Source organism: Anthonomus grandis, chromosome 20, assembly GCF_022605725.1.
Source record: "Anthonomus grandis grandis chromosome 20, icAntGran1.3, whole genome shotgun sequence".
In the NCBI taxonomy this organism is placed as follows: Eukaryota; Metazoa; Arthropoda; class Insecta; order Coleoptera; family Curculionidae; genus Anthonomus; species Anthonomus grandis.
In genome coordinates this window covers 6,679,142-6,700,996 of record NC_065565.1, presented here as the reverse complement: position 1 = coordinate 6,700,996, position 21,855 = coordinate 6,679,142, and the positions used below count along the sequence as shown (strand labels likewise).

The 21,855-nt window shown below is 36.1% G+C and overlaps 2 protein-coding genes and 2 long non-coding RNA genes across 5 annotated transcripts in view; 2 read left to right on the top strand and 2 right to left on the bottom strand.

The window, feature by feature from the left end:
• The window catches only part of LOC126747893 (kanadaptin-like), a 246,814-nt gene that overhangs the window by 171,208 nt on the left and 53,751 nt on the right, over positions 1-21,855 (top strand). The window lies entirely within an intron of this gene.
• LOC126747892 (tolloid-like protein 1) overlaps positions 1-21,855 on the bottom strand; it is a 39,580-nt gene that overhangs the window by 13,127 nt on the left and 4,598 nt on the right. The window contains exons 2-14 of the mRNA XM_050456860.1: positions 19,802-20,281; positions 11,374-11,477; positions 11,084-11,313; positions 10,829-11,010; positions 8,281-8,419; positions 8,050-8,228; positions 7,761-7,991; positions 7,320-7,664; positions 1,237-1,464; positions 945-1,184; positions 732-885; positions 469-674; positions 211-416 (exon numbers count right to left, since the gene is read on the bottom strand). Coding sequence (XP_050312817.1) covers positions 211-416; positions 469-674; positions 732-885; positions 945-1,184; positions 1,237-1,464; positions 7,320-7,664; positions 7,761-7,991; positions 8,050-8,228; positions 8,281-8,419; positions 10,829-11,010; positions 11,084-11,313; positions 11,374-11,477; positions 19,802-19,976 — 2,619 coding nt within the window. The 5' untranslated portion in view covers positions 19,977-20,281. The remainder of the gene's footprint in view (positions 1-210; positions 417-468; positions 675-731; positions 886-944; positions 1,185-1,236; positions 1,465-7,319; positions 7,665-7,760; positions 7,992-8,049; positions 8,229-8,280; positions 8,420-10,828; positions 11,011-11,083; positions 11,314-11,373; positions 11,478-19,801; positions 20,282-21,855) is intronic.
• On the bottom strand, positions 1,993-5,680 carry LOC126747915 (uncharacterized). Of its 2 annotated transcripts, none has more exons than XR_007664516.1 (4): positions 4,998-5,680; positions 4,610-4,803; positions 2,670-2,863; positions 1,993-2,087 (listed from the first exon to the last, which is right to left on the bottom strand). It is a non-coding gene; the product is annotated as an uncharacterized LOC126747915 (long non-coding RNA). The 2 variants fall into 2 exon arrangements; XR_007664517.1 differs by lacking the exon at positions 1,993-2,087 and adding an exon at positions 2,441-2,475.
• Positions 2,734-4,487, top strand: LOC126747918 (uncharacterized). The gene is made up of 3 exons (XR_007664525.1): positions 2,734-2,757; positions 3,340-3,393; positions 3,976-4,487. It is a non-coding gene; the product is annotated as an uncharacterized LOC126747918 (long non-coding RNA).

Here is a 21,855-nt window from a genome sequence, read left to right as displayed (position 1 = left end):
TAGTTCCCCGACTTTGAAGCCAGATATCTCGATTGCTATTGAGTGTACAACTTTCATAGCCTCTAGTAATATTAAAGAAGTAGGAATTTTCTATTTAATAAAGCAAGTTTCACCAGTTTAACTTATCATGGTCAAAAGATATCTTGGACAGAAGCTGTGTTAAATAATTTTATTCATCCAAATTGAGTACCCAGGTGCCGAACTCGATACCTTTTTGGCAGGATAATAATCCGGATAGTTGGGACTTCCCAGGGACCCAGTGGGGGCGGTAATCTCGTATTTGCACCCCCCCTCCTTACAATCCCTCCCATTTTCGTGCAAAGTATAACCGTTGTGACAGGTGCAGATGTAGGAACCCAACGTGTTGACGCAATCGTGCTGACAATTGCCGTGATCCTTGGCGCATTCGTCCATGTCTGCAAGGTTTTATTAAATCAAAATTAAATTTAATCAAATAGTAACGCTTACCTGAAAAAAATACCCCGGCAAACCCGGTTTTTTGCACACTAGTGTCCGAGTAGAAGACGATCCGCATGATGTTACTCTCGGAGGTTATTAAGGCGGGCGCCTTGGAACCGCAGTAGGAACCGTGTTTCTTCATTTTACCGTCTTTCATTTTACTGTAGACGTCCACACGGTCGTATTCGCACTGTTGTTGTTGTGCATTATTGTTCCTGATTAGCAAAGAATTCATTAATAAACCTTATAATTGAGGACACCCTGAAACGTACCCCTCTAGATCAAAATGCGTGAAATTCAACGTGATCTTGTGCTGGGGGAGTGCCAATATCTCCCACACGCAGTTCTTGTTCAATGGATACAGGTCAGGGAAGGACGGTGAGGTTATGGTGCCGTTGGGGGCATTTAAAACCCCACCACAAGCATCTAAAATCCATCCATCATTGATTCACCCCGAATCTCGTACAACCGGTCCTTCAACTTACCTTCGCAATTCTTTCCATCGGAATGCAACTCATACCCGATTCTACAGGAACAAACGTAGCTGCCTAAGGTGTTGACGCATAACTGAGCGCATCCGTGGTCAAGTTTGGAACATTCGTCGTATTCTTTCATGATGATTGCCGAGAATCCTCCTCGTTGCACCGAACCGTCCGAGACGAACTTTACCAGCATCTCGTTGGAGGAAGAAATCACGTCCGGAAGCACCTTATGGCCACAATGCACTGAAACAAATCAGGATATTGATCAGGAAAAAGGGCCTTTTGTAAATAGTACCTTTGATGATCGGTGAGTCCAAATTAATCCCGTTCCGAATCTCTAAGTAATCGTAGACGCAGTTGTCGTGGTTCTCCACGTCGAAACTTTGGAATTTTAGGGCCACCTGGTAGTTTTCCGGTACGGTGATCCTCCAGATACACTCCTTGTTCGGTTGGTACTCCTCGGGGTAGTTCGGGGACTCCAGGTGGCCCTCCGAGTCTATGTAGAAGGCCCCGCCGCAAATGGCTGCAAAGAGTCATAATTTTAACGGTACTTCTTGGAGAAAACTAGGGATTCCTCGAAAAGTAGTCATAAATGTTTGGGAAATTTTTTGAGTTCCTTATAGCGGACACTTGAGCGCTCGCCACTGTCCAGGTTTGGAAACTCTAGCTCGGCTCGTTTCATTGGAAAATTAGTTCATAATTCAAGGTCCCCCTATAATTTATTTTTTATCATTATAATAAGGACTTCCTGGACAAACCTAGCGATAGCTCAAAAACTAGTCATAAATGTCTTGGAAATTTTTTGAGTTCCTTATAGGGGACACTTGAGCGCACGCCACTGTCCAGGTTTGGAAACTCTAGCTCAGCTAGTTTTATTGGAAAATTAGGTCATAATTCAAGGTCCCTCTATAATTAATTTTTTATCATTATAATAAGGACTTCCTGGACAAACCTAGCGATAGCTCAAAAACTAGTCAAAAATGTTTTGGAAATTTTTTGAGGCTCTTGTAGGGGACACTTGAGCGCACGCCACTGTCTAGGTTTGGAAATTCTAGCTCAGCTAGTTTCATTGGAAAATTAGGTCATAATTCAAGGTCCCCCTATAATTTATTTTTTATCGCTACAATAAGGACTTCCTGGACAAACCTAGCGATAGCTCGAAAACTAGTCAAAAATGTTTTGGAAATTTTTTGAGTTCCTGATAGGGGACACTTGAGCGCACGCCACTGTCCAGGTTTGGAAACTCTAGCTCAGCTAGTTTTCTTGGAAAATTAGCTCATAATTCAAGGTCCCCCTATAATTTATTTTTTATCATTATAATAAGGAAGTTCTGGACAAACCTAGCGATAGCTCAAAAACTAGTCATAAATGTCTGGGAAATTTTTTGAGTTCCTCATAGGGGACACTTGAGCGCACGCCACTGTCTAGGTTTGGAAACTCTAGCTCAGCTAGTTTTATTGGAAAATTAGGTCATTATTCAAGGTTCCCCTATAATTTATTTTTTACCGCTACAATAAGGACTTCCTGGACAAACCTAGCGATAGCTCGAAAACTAGTCAAAAATGTTTTGGAAATTTTTTGAGTTCCTTATAGGGGACACTTGAGCGCACACCACTGTCCAGGTTTGGAAACTCTAGCTCAGCTAGTTTCATTGGAATATTAGGTTATAATTCAAGGTCCCCCTATAATTTATTTTTTATCGCTTCAATAAGAACTTCCTGGACAAACCTAGCGATAGCTCAAAAACTAGTCAAAAATGTTTTGGAAATTTTTTGAGTTCCTTATAGGGGACACTTGAGCGCACGCCACTGTCTAGGTTTGGAAACTCTAGCTCAGCTAGTTTCCTTGGAAAATTGGGTCATAATTCAAGGTCCCCCTATAATTTATTTTTTACCGCTACAATAAGGACTTCCTGGACAAACCTAGCGATAGCTCGAAAACTAGTCAAAAATGTTTTGGAAATTTTTTGAGTTCCTTATAGGGGACACTTGAGCGCACACCACTGTCCAGGTTTGAAACTTCTAGCTCAGCTAGTTTCATTAGAAACAACTCCAGAACATTCTACTACCTGTTTAAATTATTTTTTACCGCTAGAGCAAGGACTTCCTGGACAAACCTAGCGATAGCTCAAAAACTAGTCATGAATATCTAGGAAATTTTTTGAGTTTCTTGTAGGAGACACTTGAGCGCACGCCACTGTCCAGGTTTGGAAACTCTAGCTCAGCTAGTTTCCTTGGAAAATTAGGTCATAATTCAAGGCCCCCCTATAATTTATTTTTTACTGCTACAATAAGGACTTCCTGGACAAACCTAGCGATAGCTCAAAAACTAGTCAAAAATGTTTTGGAAGTTTTTTGAGGCTCTTGTAGGGGACACTTGGGCGCACGCCACTGTCCAGGTTTGGAAACTCTAGCTCAGCTAGTTTCATTGGAAAATTAGGTCATAATTCAAGGTCCCCCTATAATTTATTTTTTACCGCTACAGCAAGGACTTCCTGGACAAACCTAGCGATAGCTCAAAAACTAGTCAAAAATGTTTTGGAAATTTTTTGCGTTCCTTATAGGGGACACTTGAGCGCACGCCACTGTCCAGGTTTGGAAACTTTAGCTCAGCTAGTTTCCTTGGGAAATTAGGTCATAATTCAAGGTCCCCCTATAATTTATTTGTTATCGCTACAATAAAGACTTCCTGGACAAACCTAGCGATAGCTCAAAAACTAGTCAAAAATATTTTGGAAATTTTTTGAGTTCCTTATAGGGGACACTTGAGCGCTCGCCACTGTCCAGGTTTGAAAACTCTAGCTTAGCTAGTTTCCTTAGAAACAACTCCAGAACATCCTACTACCTATTTTAATTATTTTTTACCGCTACAACAAGGACTTCCTGGACAAACCTAGCGATAGCTCGAAAACTAGTCAAAAATGTTTTGGAAATTTTTTGAGTTCCTTATAGGGGACACTTGAGCGCACGCCACTGTCTAGGTTTGGAAACTCTAGCTCAGCTAGTTTCCTTGGAAAATTGGGTCATAATTCAAGGTCCCCCTATAATTTATTTTTTACCGCTACAATAAGGACTTCCTGGACAAACCTAGCGATAGCTCAAAAACTAGTCATAAATGTCTGGGAAATTTTTTGAGTTCCTTATAGGGGACACTTGAGCGCACGCCACTGTCCAGGTTTGGAAACTCTAGCTTAGCTAGTTTCATTGGAAAATTAGGTCATAATTCAAGGCCCCCCTATAATTTATTTTTTACTGCTACAATAAGGACTTCCTGGACAAACCTAGCGATAGCTCAAAAACTAGTCAAAAATGTTTTGGGAATTTTTTGAGTTCCTTATAGGGGACACTTGAGCGCACACCACTGTCCAGGTTTGGAAACTCTAGCTCAGCTAGTTTCTTTGGAAAATAAGGTCATTATTCAAGGTTCCCCTATAATTTATTTTTTACCGCTACAATAAGGACTTCCTGGACAAACCTAGCGATAGCTCGAAAACTAGTCAAAAATGTTTTGGAAATTTTTTGAGTTCCTTATAGGGGACACTTGAGCGCACACCACTGTCCAGGTTTGGAAACTCTAGCTCAGCTAGTTTCATTGGAATATTAGGTTATAATTCAAGGTCCCCCTATAATTTATTTTTTATCGCTTCAATAAGGACTTCCTGGACAAACCTAGCGATAGCTCAAAAACTAGTCAAAAATGTTTTGGAAATTTTTTGAGTTCCTTATAGGGGACACTTGAGCGCACGCCACTGTCTAGGTTTGGAAACTCTAGCTCAGCTAGTTTCCTTGGAAAATTGGGTCATAATTCAAGGTCCCCCTATAATTTATTTTTTACCGCTACAATAAGGACTTCCTGGACAAACCTAGCGATAGCTCGAAAACTAGTCAAAAATGTTTTGGAAATTTTTTGAGTTCCTTATAGGGGACATTTGAGCGCACACCACTGTCCAGGTTTGAAACTTCTAGCTCAGCTAGTTTCATTAGAAACAACTCCAGAACATTCTACTACCTGTTTAAATTATTTTTTACCGCTAGAGCAAGGACTTCCTGGACAAACCTAGCGATAGCTCGAAAACTAGTCAAAAATGTTTTGGAAATTTTTTGAGTTCCTTATAGGGGACACTTGAGCGCACGCCACTGTCTAGGTTTGGAAACTCTAGCTCAGCTAGTTTCCTTGGAAAATTGGGTCATAATTCAAGGTCCCCCTATAATTTATTTTTTACCGCTACAATAAGGACTTCCTGGACAAACCTAGCGATAGCTCAAAAACTAGTCATAAATGTCTGGGAAATTTTTTGAGTTCCTTATAGGGGACACTTGAGCGCACGCCACTGTCCAGGTTTGGAAACTCTAGCTTAGCTAGTTTCATTGGAAAATTAGGTCATAATTCAAGGCCCCCCTATAATTTATTTTTTACTGCTACAATAAGGACTTCCTGGACAAACCTAGCGATAGCTCAAAAACTAGTCAAAAATGTTTTGGGAATTTTTTGAGTTCCTTATAGGGGACACTTGAGCGCACACCACTGTCCAGGTTTGGAAACTCTAGCTCAGCTAGTTTCTTTGGAAAATAAGGTCATTATTCAAGGTTCCCCTATAATTTATTTTTTACCGCTACAATAAGGACTTCCTGGACAAACCTAGCGATAGCTCGAAAACTAGTCAAAAATGTTTTGGAAATTTTTTGAGTTCCTTATAGGGGACACTTGAGCGCACACCACTGTCCAGGTTTGGAAACTCTAGCTCAGCTAGTTTCATTGGAATATTAGGTTATAATTCAAGGTCCCCCTATAATTTATTTTTTATCGCTTCAATAAGGACTTCCTGGACAAACCTAGCGATAGCTCAAAAACTAGTCAAAAATGTTTTGGAAATTTTTTGAGTTCCTTATAGGGGACACTTGAGCGCACGCCACTGTCTAGGTTTGGAAACTCTAGCTCAGCTAGTTTCCTTGGAAAATTGGGTCATAATTCAAGGTCCCCCTATAATTTATTTTTTACCGCTACAATAAGGACTTCCTGGACAAACCTAGCGATAGCTCGAAAACTAGTCAAAAATGTTTTGGAAATTTTTTGAGTTCCTTATAGGGGACACTTGAGCGCACACCACTGTCCAGGTTTGAAACTTCTAGCTCAGCTAGTTTCATTAGAAACAACTCCAGAACATTCTACTACCTGTTTAAATTATTTTTTACCGCTAGAGCAAGGACTTCCTGGACAAACCTAGCGATAGCTCAAAAACTAGTCATGAATATCTAGGAAATTTTTTGAGTTTCTTGTAGGAGACACTTGAGCGCACGCCACTGTCCAGGTTTGGAAACTCTAGCTCAGCTAGTTTCCTTGGAAAATTAGGTCATAATTCAAGGCCCCCCTATAATTTATTTTTTACTGCTACAATAAGGACTTCCTGGACAAACCTAGCGATAGCTCAAAAACTAGTCAAAAATGTTTTGGAAGTTTTTTGAGGCTCTTGTAGGGGACACTTGGGCGCACGCCACTGTCCAGGTTTGGAAACTCTAGCTCAGCTAGTTTCATTGGAAAATTAGGTCATAATTCAAGGTCCCCCTATAATTTATTTGTTATCGCTACAATAAAGACTTCCTGGACAAACCTAGCGATAGCTCAAAAACTAGTCAAAAATATTTTGGAAATTTTTTGAGTTCCTTATAGTTCCTTCCTGGACAAACCTAGCGATAGCTCAAAAACTAGTCATAAATGTCTGGGAAATTTTTTGAGTTCCTTATAGGGGACACTTGAGCGCACGCCACTGTCCAGGTTTGAAAACTCTAGCTTAGCTAGTTTCATTGGAAAATTAGGTCATAATTCAAGGCCCCCCTATAATTTATTTTTTACTGCTACAATAAGGACTTCCTGGACAAACCTAGCGATAGCTCAAAAACTAGTCAAAAATGTTTTGGGAATTTTTTGAGTTCCTTATAGGGGACACTTGAGCGCACACCACTGTCCAGGTTTGGAAACTCTAGCTCAGCTAGTTTCCTTGGGAAATTAGGTCATAATTCACGGTCTCCCTATAATTTATTTTTTACCGCTCCAATAAGGACTTCCTGGACAAACCTAGCGATAGCTCAAAAACTAGTCAAAAACGTTTTGGAAATTTTTTGAGTTTCTTGTAGGGGACACTTGAGCGCACGCCACTGTCCAGGTTTGGAAATTTTTGAAACCCTAGAAAATCGACAAAATCCAGTTAAAATCAGAGTCTTAGTCCTTGTTTGCCCAATAGAGTGCGCCTACTTTATATCTTATTAAGCTGGTTCCAGTGCCTGGAATCACATTTCCAGACAGTTTCCAGGAATTTTTACAGCATCAAACTGCCTGAATTATTTCCATTAAATTCCATGTTACCAAACATAATTCACTTGCCTTCATAATTCGCCGTAAATCCCCTGTGCCCTTTAGGCCGTTTGGAAACATAGGTGACCAACATGCGACTGCCCGTACTGGTAATCGATGGCACCTGTCCAGTACCGCAGAACACCCCCAATATCCTCGACCGGTGCCAATATCCATCCCTCACTTCCACATAATCCTCATTACAATCCGGGGTTTTGGCGATATCGAGTCCGGTTATATTGAAAACGATCTTCTCCCCGTGGGTGGCAGTGATCCTCCACTCGCAACGGATCCCCTCCTCGGGTACCACTTTGTCCGTGTGGTACTGCGGTGCCGAAAAGGTCGCCGAGTTTTGCTGGAAGGTCCTGCCGCACTCTGAAAAAACATCCGGACAATTCTAGAAGGTTCCGCTATACCGGGCGGGCAAACTCCGTGCGGCAAGAGTTAAAATTCGATGTTTTTAATACTTACTGGGGCATTTGTACAATAAATTCGTCTGCGCTATGTCGCCCTCGCTCAGACGCACTCTTTGCCCTATTTCCGGCCTTTTCCTGCCCGGCATATCCACCGGTTGGATCGTATCCAAGAAGGTCCCCTTGGAGAAAGTGTTCCTGGCATAGTGCATGATTGAGTCATAGTCGTACGTCAGCCCCAAGGAGTTCACTTCGTCCTCGTTTAGTTTGTTGAAGTTGTACTCCTGACCTGCAAGTGGGAGGGAGATAATTGCATATATGCCTTAATTGAATAAAGTGTCCCTTACCGCTCATGATATTTTCCCTAATGATATTTACGTGATTATCTCTGTCCGGTCGGGTGTGCTCGTGCCAAAATCCGACCACGTGCCCCAGTTCGTGCACGACTATACCGAACTTGTCGCAGTTTTTCCCGATGCTAATGGCTTGACCGCCGTTTCCACGTTTTCCCACGAACGAGCAACATCTGCAATGGGAAAACTCACTTTGGTTGCTCACCCTTTACTTTCCGAACTTACCCGCAAGGTCTTTCGGTGAAAATGATATAGTTCTGATGCTCGTCGCGGTCCCTTTCGACGAACTTCACGCAAGTGAAGTTCTCCCAGTGTCTCATCGCTTGTTTGAACAGGGCCTTGTGCAGACCGCTGAAGTTTCCATCTGGAAAATTTTTTCGAGGTGAGCACTGACTTTGAAGCTGGATATCTCAAGAACTAGTGGACGTATTGGCATGAAATTAGTCGCATAGTATTAAGAATTTAGTTGTTTACAAATGTTGTTTTGGGTTAAAATTAATTCGAATAATAGTTTTGGAGATAAGGAATTTTTTGTGCAGTAGGGTCCAGAGGTCATGTTTGTTTTTCAAGGTGAGCACTGACTTTGAAGCCGGATATCTCAAGAACTAGTGGTCGTATAGGCATGAAATTAGTCGCGTAGTATTAAGAAATTAGTTGTTTACAAATGTTGTTTTGGGTTAAAATTAATTTGAGTAATAGTTTTGGAGATACGGAACTTTTTGTGCAACAGGGTCCAGAGGTTGTGTTTGTCCTTTAAGGTGAGCACTCACTTTGAAGCTGAATATCTCGAAAACCAATGAACGCATTTTCATGGAATAAAAAGCATTATAATAAGAAATCAATTTCTAATAAATATTTTTTTGAATCTAAAAAATCCAAGCAAGAGTTTTGGAACTACAGAATTTTTTGTGCTGTAGGGTCGAAAAATCACATTTGTCCTTCAAGGTAAGCACTCACTTTGAGGCTCAATATCTCAAAAACTAATAAAGGTATTTTCATGAAATAAGAAGCATAATATTAAGAAATGAATTTTATATAACATTGTTTAAGTTTCAAAAAAATCCAAGTAACAGTTTTGGAATTACAGAATTTTTTGTTTAGTAAGGTCCAAAAATCATGTTTGTCCTTCAAGGTGGGCACTCATTTTAAAGCCGAATATCTCGAGAACCAATGGACGTATTTTCATAAAATAAAAAGCATTATATTAAGAAATCAATCCTTAATAAATATTTTTTTGAATCTAAAAAATCCAAACAAGATTTTTGAAAATACAGAATTTTTTGTGCTGTAGGGTCGAAAAATCACATTTGTCCTTCAAGGTAAGCACTCACTTTGAGGCTCAATATCTCAAAAACTAATAGAGGTATTCTCATTAAATAAAAAGCATAATATTAACAAATTAATTTTATATAATATTGTTTAAGCTACAAAAAAATCCAAGCATCAGTTTTGGAATTACAGAATTTTTTGCGTAATAAGGTCCAAAAATCATGATTGTCCTTCAAGGTGGGAACTCAGTTTAAAGCTGAATATCTCGAGAACCAATGGACATATTTCCATGAAATAATAAGCATTATAATAAGAAATTAATTCTTAACAAATATTAGTTTGAATCAAACAAATCCAGGTAAGACTTTTGAAACTACAATTTTTTTTGTGTAGTAGGGTCAATATATTATATTTGTCCCTCAAGGTAAGTACTTAATTTGAAGTCGAATATCTTAAAAACTAATGAATGTATTTGCATGAAATAAAAAGCATAATATTAACAAATTAATTTTATATAATACTGTTTAAATTTCAAAACAATCCAAGTAACAGTTTTGGAATTACAGAATTTTTTATGTAGTAGGGTCCAAAAATCACGTTTGTCCTTTAAGGTGGGAACTCAGTTTAAAGCTAAATATCTCGAGAACCAATAGACACATTTTCATAAAATAAAAAGCATTATAATAAGAAATTAATTCTTAATAAATATTTTTTTGAATCTAAAAAATCCAAACACGATTTTTGGAAATACAGAATTTTTTGTGCTGTAGGGTCGAAAAATCACATTTGTCCTTCAAGATAAGCACTCACTTTGAGGCTCGATATCTCAAAAACTAATAGAGGTATTCTCATGAAATAAAAAGCATAATATTAACAAATTAATTTTATATAATATTGTTTATACTACAAAAAAATCCAAGCACCAGTTTTGGAATTACAGAATTTTTTGCGTAGTAAGGTCCAAAAATCATGATTGTCCTTCAAGGTGGGAACTCAGTTTAAAGCTGAATATCTCGAGAACCAATGGAGATATTTTCATAAAATAAAAAGCATTATAATAAGAAATTAATTCTTAACAAACATTAGTTTGAATCAAACAAATCCAAGTAAGACTTTTGAAACTACAATTTTTTTTGTGTAGTAGGGTCAATAAATTATATTTGTCCCTCAAGGTAAGTACTCACTTTGAAGTCGAATATCTTAAAAACTAATGAACGTATTTATATAAAGTAAAAAGTGTAATATTAAGAAATTAATTCTTTATAAGGTTGCGTAAGTTGCAAAAGAATCCATGCAATAGATTTAGAATTACAGATTTTTTTGTGTAGTAAGGTCCAAAAATCACATTTATCCTTCAAGGTAAGCACTCACTTTGAGGCTCAATATCTCGAGAACTAATAAACGTATTTCTATGAAATAAAAAGCATTCTATTAAGCAATCAATTTTTTACTCACAACGTAAAAACCATCTTCCTACTCCTCACGGAACCGAGGTTTCACTCACCTATTTCGTAAGGAATCACCCCATAGTCCCACACTCGTTCCTTCCTAGCGGTGGCCGCCCTGGTGGATCTACGCAGGAGCTGATCATTGGCGGTAGATTTCCTTTTGAAGTCAAAATGAGGTTCGAACTCGTGCACGGGAGTTTCCTCGAAGAAACTGGTCAATTTCTCAGCATCGGTTTCCCTAAAAATTAGCAGATCTCATCAAGGAGGCTTTGGCGTTGCGCAGACGACACTACACTGAAGAAAGAACCCACCTGGGCTTCCTTCGGTTCTTCTGATGCCTCTTCTTCCTCTTATGGCCTCCACTTTGATCGGTGAGGTAACCGTTCAGGATCTGCTGATTTTTCGAGGAAGTTCCTGTGTAGAGGACGTCAAAGGGGTCATTGCTGACTTTCGAGAGCCTCTGGGGGTCTGCTTGCTGTTTGGTTTTCTTGCGGATGTAGTCCGTTAGGCCCTCCTCTTCTATTTGAAGACCTTCCAGCACCTTTTTTTGAAAACTTACTTAAGTAAGGTCAGCAATCGGGGTTTTAAGGTGCTTGCTTACCTCCTGTTTGTACTTCTCGACTTCCTCCTGCAATATGGAGTGTTTGATCTTTGGTTTGAAGCTGTACTCCTCCTCTGATAGGGCGATGTCGCCTAGAAATTCCCCTGAGGAAAAAAAGAGATGTTACGTCAATGGAAAAATAAAATTACGACGCCACTGGTTTGTGTGACGTAAAGCAAGAAATATTTTATCCATCCACTCTCGTTCAAGTGTTGTTCAATGTCAAAGTTCTCTTTCCTATTTTTTTTTCTTCACGTCATAATTTAAAAGTAAAACTAGATGACGTGAAGTCAAAAATATATGAGAATCTGCCCCTGGAATTATCTGGAACTAACTCGTGCTTAGCGCCATCTTTGGACGGTCGAAGAATGAAGTATTTAATATATCCGTCTTTGTTCAGTCAAGATGTTTTTTCTCTAGACAATTTGTGTGACGTGAAGAAAAAAATATTTGATACAGAAACTTATTTGTTTTGTTGCTACTGAAGTAAATTATTATTTTTTTTGCTTCACGTCAACTGCATCTATCTCCTTTTAAACGAGGACAACAAATTACGCTAGTCCAAATAATAAGAGCTTAGTACAAAAGTATTCTCTCTCTGGATGGTTTGGACCACGTATGACGTGAAGAAAAAAATATTTGTTACAGAAACTTATTTGTTTTGTTGCTACTGAAGTAAATTATTATTTTTTTTGCTTCACGTCAACTGTATCTATCTCCCTTTAAACGAGGATAGCAAATTATGCTAGTCCAAATAATAAGAGTTTAGTACAAAATTATTCCGTCTCGGGATGGTTTGAGCCACGTGTGACGTGGAGAAAAAAATAGTTAATACAGGAAAGTCATTTATTTTGTTGCTTTTTATATTTTTGCTTACCGTCAAATGTACCTATCTCCCTTTAAATGAGAATGGAGAGAAACTCATGTGCTTTGTTGCAACTGGACTCTACTGGTTGCTAGTAGGTCCATGGAGGTGTGTTTCGATGACTTAAGATAACTCCAGGAATTCTTAACTCAGGAAAACGCTTAATACCTTAAATTTAAGGTGGAACATTGGACCAGCGAATGCTGAAAACTATTTTAAGATATCTTAAGAACTCTCAAAGTTATGAGGCAAAATGTCTGCCCATGCCATTAAGAAGACAATAGAGTCCATAGAGGTGTGTCTCGATGACTTAGGATAACTTCAGGAATTCTCAACTTAGGAAAACGTTTTGTACCTCAAATTGATGGCGGAAAATTATGCCAGCGAACGCTGAAAACTATTTTAAGATATCTTAAGAACTTTCGAAGTTATGAGGCAAAATGTCTGTCCATGCCATTAAGAAGGCATTCGGGTCCAAGGAGGGGTGTCTCGATGACTTAAGATAACTCCAGGAATTCTTAACTCAGAAAAACGTTTAATACCTTAAATTCAAGGTGGAACATTGGACCAGCGAATGCTAAAAACTATTTTAAATTATCTTAAGAACTTTCGAAGTTATGAGGCAAAATGTCTGCCTTTGCCATTAAGAAGGCAATAGAGTCCATGGAGATGTGTCTCGATGACTTGAGATAACTTCAGGAATTCTTAACTTAGGAAAACATTTTATACCTTAAATTAATGGTAAAACATTGGGCCAGCGAATGCTGAAAACTATTTTAAATTATCTTAAGAATTCCCGAAGTTATGAGGCAAAATGTCTGTCCATGCCATTAGGAAGGCACTCGGGTCCAAGGAGGGGTGTCTCGATGACTTAAGATAACTCCAGGAATTCTTAACTCAGGAAAACGTTTAATACCTTAAATTCAAGGTGGAACATTGGACCAGCGAATGCTAAAGACTATTTTAAATTATCTTAAGAACTTTCGAAGTTATGAGGCAAAATGTCTGCCCATGCCATTAAGAAGACATTCGGGTCCATGGAGGTGTGTCTCGATGACTTAAGATAACTTCAGGAATTATTAACTTAGGAAAACATTTTATACCTTAAATTGATGGTGGAAAATTATGCCAGTGAATGCTGAAAACTATTTTAAGATACCTTAAGAACTCTCGAAGTTATGAGGCAAAATGTCTGTCCATGCCATTAAGAAGACATTCGGGTCCAAGGAGGGGTGTCTCGATGACTTAAGATAACACCAGGAATTCTTAACTCAGGAAAACGTTTAATACCTTAAATTTAAGGTGGAACATTAGTCCAGCGAATGCTGAAAACTATTTTAGGATGTCTCAAGAACTTTCGAAGTTATGAGGCAAAATGTCTGCCTTTGCCATTAAGAAGGCAATAGAGTCCATGGAGATGTGTCTCGATGACTTGAGATAACTTCAGGAATTCTTAACTCAGGAAAACATTTTATACCTTAAATTAATGGTAGAACATTGGACCAGCGAACGCTAAAAACTATTTTAAATTATCTCAAGAACTTTCAAAGTCATGAGGCAAAATGTCTGCCCATGCCATTAAGAAGACAATAGAGTCCATGGAGGTGTGTCTCGATGACTTAAGATAACTCCAGAAATTCTTAACTTAGGAAAACGTTTAATACCTTAAATTTAAGGTGGAACATTGGACCAACGAATGCTGAAAACTATTTTAAGATGTCTCAAGAACTTTCGAAGTTATGAGGCAAAATGTCTGTCCATGCTATTAAAAAGACACTCGGGTCCATGGAGGTGTGTCTCGATGACTTAAGATAACTCCAGGATTTATTAACTTAGGAAAACGTGTTGTACCTTAAATTGATGGCGGAACATTGGACCAGCGAATGCTGGAAACTATTTGAAATTATCTTAAGAACTCTCGAAGTTATGAGGCAAAATGTCTGCCCATGCTATTAAGAAAACATTAGAGCCCATGGAGGTGTGTCTCGATGACTTGAGATAACTTCGGGAATTCTTAACTCAGGAAAATATTTTATACCTTAAATTGATGGTGGAACATTGAGCCAGCGAATGCTGAAAACTATTTTAAATTATCTCAAGAACTTTCGAAGTTATGAGGCAAAATGTCTGCCCATGCCATTAAGAAGACAATAGAGCCCCTGGAGGTGTGTCTCAATAACTTAGGATAACTCTGGTGATTCTCAACTTAGGAAGACGTTTTATACCTTAAATTAAAGGCGAAACATTGGCCCAGCGATTTCTGAAGACTACTTAAAAATATTCCCAGAATTCTCGGACTTACGCGTAAGCCATTAAATCAAACAAGACCAACAGAACGAAACGATAACAAGCGAATCTTTCCCAGGGTTATTGTCCTAATCGCATGATAGATAGGGCGATACACAGCAAGCGACTCAATAAAATTAACGACCATATAATTACACGTTTACATCAATGGAGTACATCAAAAGGAACAAATACAGATTCGTAATCTTTTATTAGATATAGCGGCAGGGCAAGTGGATGAATGAAATGATGCGAGCGTTATTATGTTTTTTTTAACTCACTTTTTCAGTTAGAGAAGGGCAGAAATCAATTCGTCCCGTGTAAGGTTGAATTTGCTGACGATACAACCTTCTCAACTTGTATTAAAGGTTTCTTGGAGGTACCATACGAATTTACCATGAAAAGTAGAAGAATTTATGCCGGGATATTGTCATCGTTAATTAAAAGATTCCAGGTCATTAATATAAGAAGAAAAAGGTCGATTATTAATGCATCATACACCATAATAAACCTTGACACGTTTTTTCTGGATCCCTTTTAATTATTATAACGTCGTCACGACTCTTCATTAAAGCGACGTTCAAAGGTTTTATTAATTATTATACACGGGTTCAAGAAGTTCACGGCGATAATATCGAATGCAAATTTATTTACCAGCTCGTTTTAATATAAATATGGTGCAATTTTTAATTTTAGACAAAATGGTGGGTGAACGAACGAACCTCGATAATGCATAAAGAATCGTGCATAATGGGGTCATTTTTTGAACCACCCTGTATACCGATCTTCTTCAAAATCTATACAGCTCTCAAGCCCTATTAGACCTTTTGAAGCGAAAAATTTCAACTCGCTTGGATGTTTTAGAGGTGAGTTATCGTTGCACATAGGGTTTTGGGCCTTTTTCAATGAATTTTTGACTTTGGGGCCCTACCACCCCTTCCAGAGGCGTTAGATCGATGAAATTTTTACAGATTTATAATTTCTAATGTATTGAGAAGTGACAGGGCAAATTTCATTGGTTTGTCTTTGGTACAGTCAAAGATATGAATTTTTAATAATTTAGGGTCGAAAGTGGTGCCCATAATAAGGGGTTTGGAAATATGCGGTTTATTTGGACCCTATGGCACCTTTTGGCTTCATTTTTTTTCTGGTTTAAGATAGAGGATTGAAGTATGCTTCTAGTTACTTAAAAAGTTTTTTTTTATAATAAATATTGGGTTTAAAAAATTATAGAAGGAGCTCAGATTAAATTTTAAGGTAGTTGCAGGCATCAAATACAATAAAAAATTGCAATTTTCTCAAAAAGTGTGAAATTTTTTAATTTTTTTATTTTTGCTGTTGGTGTCTTTTTTTAATGCAAATCGAAAAGTACTTTACACATTTTTTCGAAAAACAAAGAGGAAAGTAGTTATTGGCGTTTTTTTTGGTTTTTGACCAAAACCAGCTGGAAAATATGAAAATTTTGAAAAGTCGTCCGAATTGAAAATTTCTTTTTATTATGTATTAAGCATAATTAGGCAATAAAAAATGCCTTATGGAAAAATTCTTGATTTTCCATAGGAAAGCCAGGAAAATAAAATTAAAGTTCTGGACTAAAATTCACAGGGGTGTAGCCATGAAAATTTGCAAAAAATTACGTTTTATTTTTTTACAAAAAATTTATGGGCCTAGAAAAAAAATGGTTTATACAAAAGTTGTTTGGAATATTAAAGACCATCTTGTCAAAAACAAATTTTGATTCTATTCCCAATACACTGGGAGAAAATCCGGAAAAACCTATAATGGAAAAATTGCAATTTTCTTAAAAAGTATGAAAATTTTTGAATTTTTTATTTTTGTTATTAGTGTCTTTTTTAAATTCTAATCGAAAAGTACTCTACGCATTTTTTCGAAAAACAAATAGAAAACAAGTTATTGACGTTTTTTGGTTTTTGACCAAAACTGGGTGGAAAATAAGAAAATTTTGAAAAGTCGTCCGAATTGAAAATATCTTTTTAATATATATTAAGCATAATTAGGCAATAAAAAATGCCTTATGGAAAATTTTTTTATTTTCCATAGGAAAGCCAGGAAAAAATTTCAAAGTTTTGGACTAAGAATCACAGGGGTATAGCCATGAAAATTTGCAAAAAATTACGTTTTATTTTTTTACAAAAAATCTATAAAACTAATAAAAAAATGGTTTATACAAAAGTTGTTTGAAATATTAAGGACTACCTTCTCAATATAAAATTTTAATTCTATTCCCCATACAGTGGGATAAAATCCGGAAAAACCTATAATCAAAAAATTGCAATTTTCTCAAAAAGTATGAACATTTTTGAATTTTTTATTTTTGCTGTTAGTGTGTTTTTTAAATTCTAATCGAAAAGTACTCTACACATTTTTTCGAAAAACAAAGAGGAAAGACGTTATTGGCATTTATTGGTTTTTGACCAAAACCAGCTGGAAAATTTAAAATTTTTTTAAAAGTCGTCCGAATTGAAAATTTTTTTTTGATATATATTAAGCATAATTAGGCAATAAAAAATGCCTTATGAAAAAATTCTTTATTTTCCATAGGAAAGCCAGGAAAAAAATTCAAAGTTTTGGACTAAAATTCACAGGGGTATAGCCATGAAAATTTGAAAAAAATTACGTTTTATTTTTTTACAAAAAATCTATGAGCCTAGAAAAAAAATGGTTCATACAAAAGTTGTTTGGAATGTTAAGGACTACCTTTGCAAAAACAAATTTTGATTCTATTCCCCATACAGTGGGAGAAAATCCGAAAAAACCCATAATCAAAAAAATGCAATTTTCTCAAAAAGTATAAACGTTTTTGAATTTTTTATTTTTGCTATTATTGTCTTTTTTTAATGCAAATCGAAAAGTACTTTACGTATTTTTTCGAAAAACAAAGAGGAAAGAAGTTATTGGCATTTTTTGGATTTTGACCAAAACTGGCTGGAAAATTTGAAAATTTTTAAAAGTCGTCAGAATTGAAAATTTCTTTTTAATATATATTAAGCATAATTAGGCAATAAAAAATGCCTTATGAAAAAATTCTTTATTTTCCATAGGAAAGCCAGGAAAAAATTTCAAAGTTTTGGACTAAAATTCACAGGGGTGTAGCCATGAAAATTTGCAAAAAATTACGTTTTATTTTTTTACAAAGAAACTATAGGCCTAGAAAAAAAATGGTTCATACAAAAGTTGTTTGGAATGTTAAGGACTACCTTCGCAAAATCAAATTTTGATTCTACTCCCCATACAGTGGGAGAAAATCCAGCAAAACCTATAATCAAAAAATTGCAATTTTCTCAAAAAGTATGAAAATTTTTGAATTTTTTATTTTTACTATTAGTGTTATTTTTAAATGCAAATCGAAAAGTACTTTACACGTTTTTTTGAAAAACATAGAGGAAAGTAGTTATTGGCATTTTTTGGTTTTTGACCAAAACTGGCTGGAAAATTTGAAAATTTTTAAAAGTCGTCCGAATTGAAAATTTCTTTTTAATAAATATTAAGCATAAATAGGCAATGAAAAATGCTTTATGAAAAAATTCTATATTTTCCATAGGAAAGCCAGGAAAAAATTTCAAAGTTTTGGACTAAAAATCACATAAAAATCACAAATTTTCATGCCTGTAGCCATGAAAATTTGCAAAAAATTACGTTTTATTTTTTTACAAAAAATCTATAGGACTAATAAAAAAATGGTATATAAAAAAGTTGTTTGGAATGTTAAGGACTACCTTCGCGAAAATAATTTTTAATTCTATTCCCCATACAGTGGGAGAAAATCCGAAAAAACCCATAATCAAAAAAATGCAATTTTCTCAAAAAGTATAAACGTTTTTGAATTTTTTATTTTTGCCATTATTGTCTTTTTTTAATGCAAATCGAAAAGTACTTTACGTATTTTTTCGAAAAACAAAGAGGAAAGAAGTTATTGGCATTTTTTGGATTTTGACCAAAACTGGCTGGAAAATTTGAAAATTTTTAAAAGTCGTCAGAATTGAAAATTTCTTTTTAATATATATTAAGCATAATTAGGCAATAAAAAATGCCTTATGAAAAAATTCTTTATTTTCCATAGGAAAGCCAGGAAAAAATTTCAAAGTTTTGGACTAAAATTCACAGGGGTGTAGCCATGAAAATTTGCAAAAAATTACGTTTTATTTTTTTACAAAGAAACTATAGGCCTAGAAAAAAAATGGTTCATACAAAAGTTGTTTGGAATGTTAAGGACTACCTTCGCAAAATCAAATTTTGATTCTACTCCCCATACAGTGGGAGAAAATCCAGCAAAACCTATAATCAAAAAATTGCAATTTTCTCAAAAAGTATGAAAATTTTTGAATTTTTTATTTTTGCTATTGGTGTGTTTTTTAAATGCAAATCGAAAAGCACTTAACACATTTTTTCGAAAAACAAAGAGGAAAGAAGTTACTGGCATTTTTTTGGTTTTTGACCAAAACTGGCTGGAAAATAAGAAAATTTTGAAAAGTCGTCCAAATCAAAAATTTTTTTTGAGATATATTACACATAAAAAGGCAATGAAAAATGTATTATGAGAAAAATCTGTATCTCCTATAGGAAAGCCAGGAAAAATTTTTGAATATATAAGCCTTCTGTGCAAAAAATTCGCAATTTTCTCAAAAAGTATGAAAATTTTTGAATTTTTTATTTTTGCTATTAGTGTCTTTTTTAAATGCAAATCGAAAAGTACTTTAAGCATTTTTTCCAAAACAAAAAGGACAGAAGCTATGGCCATTTTTTTATTTTTGACCAAAACTGCATATATCTAATATTTGGGATTTTTTTTTAACTCACCCTGTACACCGATCCTTACCAAAAACTATACAGCTTTTAATCACCCTTAGGCTCTGCAGTTCTGAAAATCTCAGGTCACTGAAAGGTTTTAGAGGTGAGTTATCGCACGACATAGCAATTCGACCCTTTTTTATAAATTTTTGACTTTCTGGCGCTCCCATTTACTCCACGAACCTCAAATCAAATTTTTTTTTGCAGATTCAATATGCTCAACCTAATAAGAGATGACAAGCCAAATTTCACTGATTTCTCACTCATACAGCCAAAGATGTGAATTTTTATTACTCAAAAAGTACGGAACGCAATAAGCACCTTATTACGGTTTTCTCGGACCCTATGGCACTTTTCGACTATTGAGCAGCCGACACAGTCGAACGCCTTTGACCGATCCCAAAACACTCTTCGCTAAAGTCGTTTTAGGGACATTCGAGTGGTTCTGAGGCCGAAAAAAGTACTTACCAGCCTTACAGGGGTCCATATAAACGTCCTCGGAGATTTTCCTAGGGAAGACGCTGTGCAACAGTTGGTCCACACTGTACACTTGCGAGTAGTTGGTCCGTACGTTATGCAGCAGCAACACTGACCCGTACACTTGAGCACTACTGAACACTATTAAAACGAGGTTAGTCCACATGTTTCTCAGTCTTCTTTTTTGTTTCTTGTAATTTAAAAGGGAAATCACAGCAGTTTTTGGCAGTGGTGGTCGTTCAAAAGTAACTTATGCGCGTTTTATCGCGCCTGCGTCACTTTAGCTACTGATAAGAGGAAGAGCGCCTCTTTGATAAACCGAGAACGTCGTTAATCAAGATTGTTCTCGCATTTTGTTTATGACGAACTGAACCGATACATATTGTTTGTGTATGTGCCTTATTTTATCATCAATTCAACGTGCTCTCAAGATGTTGGTGTGTTAAGTTCGCGGTGGCGGTCGTTCGTCATCTGCAACGAGGAGTTTTCGTCGATTTGTACCGATTGGGGTACCGTATCTTATATAATTGAAGGGAGTTTTCGCATGGGAAACCTTGTTGGAGAATTCGCTATGGAACTCGAGTATTACGCATTTTCCATTATTTGCTTGAGGACAGTCTTATTTAGGAAGGCCTGGGCTACAGTTTTCCACTCTATAGTTTTCTTGATTAGACTAATTGGAACTGAGATATTTTTGAAAAACTTGCTCACCAGAAGCAGACGAGTCGTGATTGGGAACGCTAGTTAAATAACTCAAAATTTCTTGAGAAATATTGGGTTTACGAGAAAAATGATTAGGAACAATCTTGTAGGAAAAGAGTTGATCTACAACTTCCCTCTCTACATATTTTTTGATTAGACCAATAGAATTTGAGTTATTTTTGAAAAACCCACTCACTAGGTGCAAGTGAGTGGTGATTTGGAAGGTTTATCCTCAGTGGCGCCCAAAATGTGACTATGACGCACTTTCGAGAGCTTAAAAAAAATACTTGCCGTACTCGGATGGTGCTCAAAAGTTTTTCAGACACTTATTGGCTTAATGCCTTTAATCCTTAAAAAATTTAACCCGTTTGCTATTTCCGTTTTTGAGATAATTATGGTGAATCAATTAATTCTTTGGCACTTTTCTCTTTGACAGCCTGTTTACACTGAAATTTCACTATAAAGAAGTGAAATGGAGAAAATATCTTTATTAGCTGCATGAAAACTGGAATGATTATTTCCTATTTCCTGGATCAATAAAACTGGATTTTTGCCTGGATCACATTTCAATTATTTTAGTCCGGGCAGTTGTAATGTTGCTCTTAGATGCAGATTTACTTTGGAGAATTTAAATAAATTGTGCATTTTTGAGGGAATTACTTTATGCAAAAATTACTATTTTTCGTCCATAATACTTAAATTATTTTAACACTGTTTTTATAATAAATATTTATATATAAAATTTAAATAAACAGAAGACCCCAGAAGAACAAAGACTATGACTTAATATATAATATTTAAATTTAATAACAATTTTATATATAATTATTTAATACAAAAATAGTGTTATTAAATTAAGGATTACGAATGAAAAACAGTGATTTTGCAGAAGAATGTTTAACCGGGTAAATGTTAGGGGTGGGTGGGGGGTTAAAGGTATTTTTTTTTATACCGGTTTTTATTTTTTACAAAAAAACTTGTTTTTCAAAAAATTACCCTTACCCCCCCCACCCACCCCACACAGCTTACCAGTAAGAATTTCTTCTGAAAAATCACTGTTTTTCGTCCATAATCCTCAATTTAATAGGACTGTTTTTGTACTAAATATTTATAAATAAAATGTATATAAACCAAGGAACCCTGAAGAACAAAGACTTTGATTCAATAAATATTATTCAAATTTGGTAACAATTTTATATATATTTATTTAATACAAAACAGGGTTAATAAATTAAGGATTATGGACGAAAAATAGTGATTTTTCAGGAGATATTCTTACTCGTAAGCTGTGTGGGGTGGGTGGGGGGGTAAGGGTAATTTTTTGTAAAACAATTTTTTTTGTA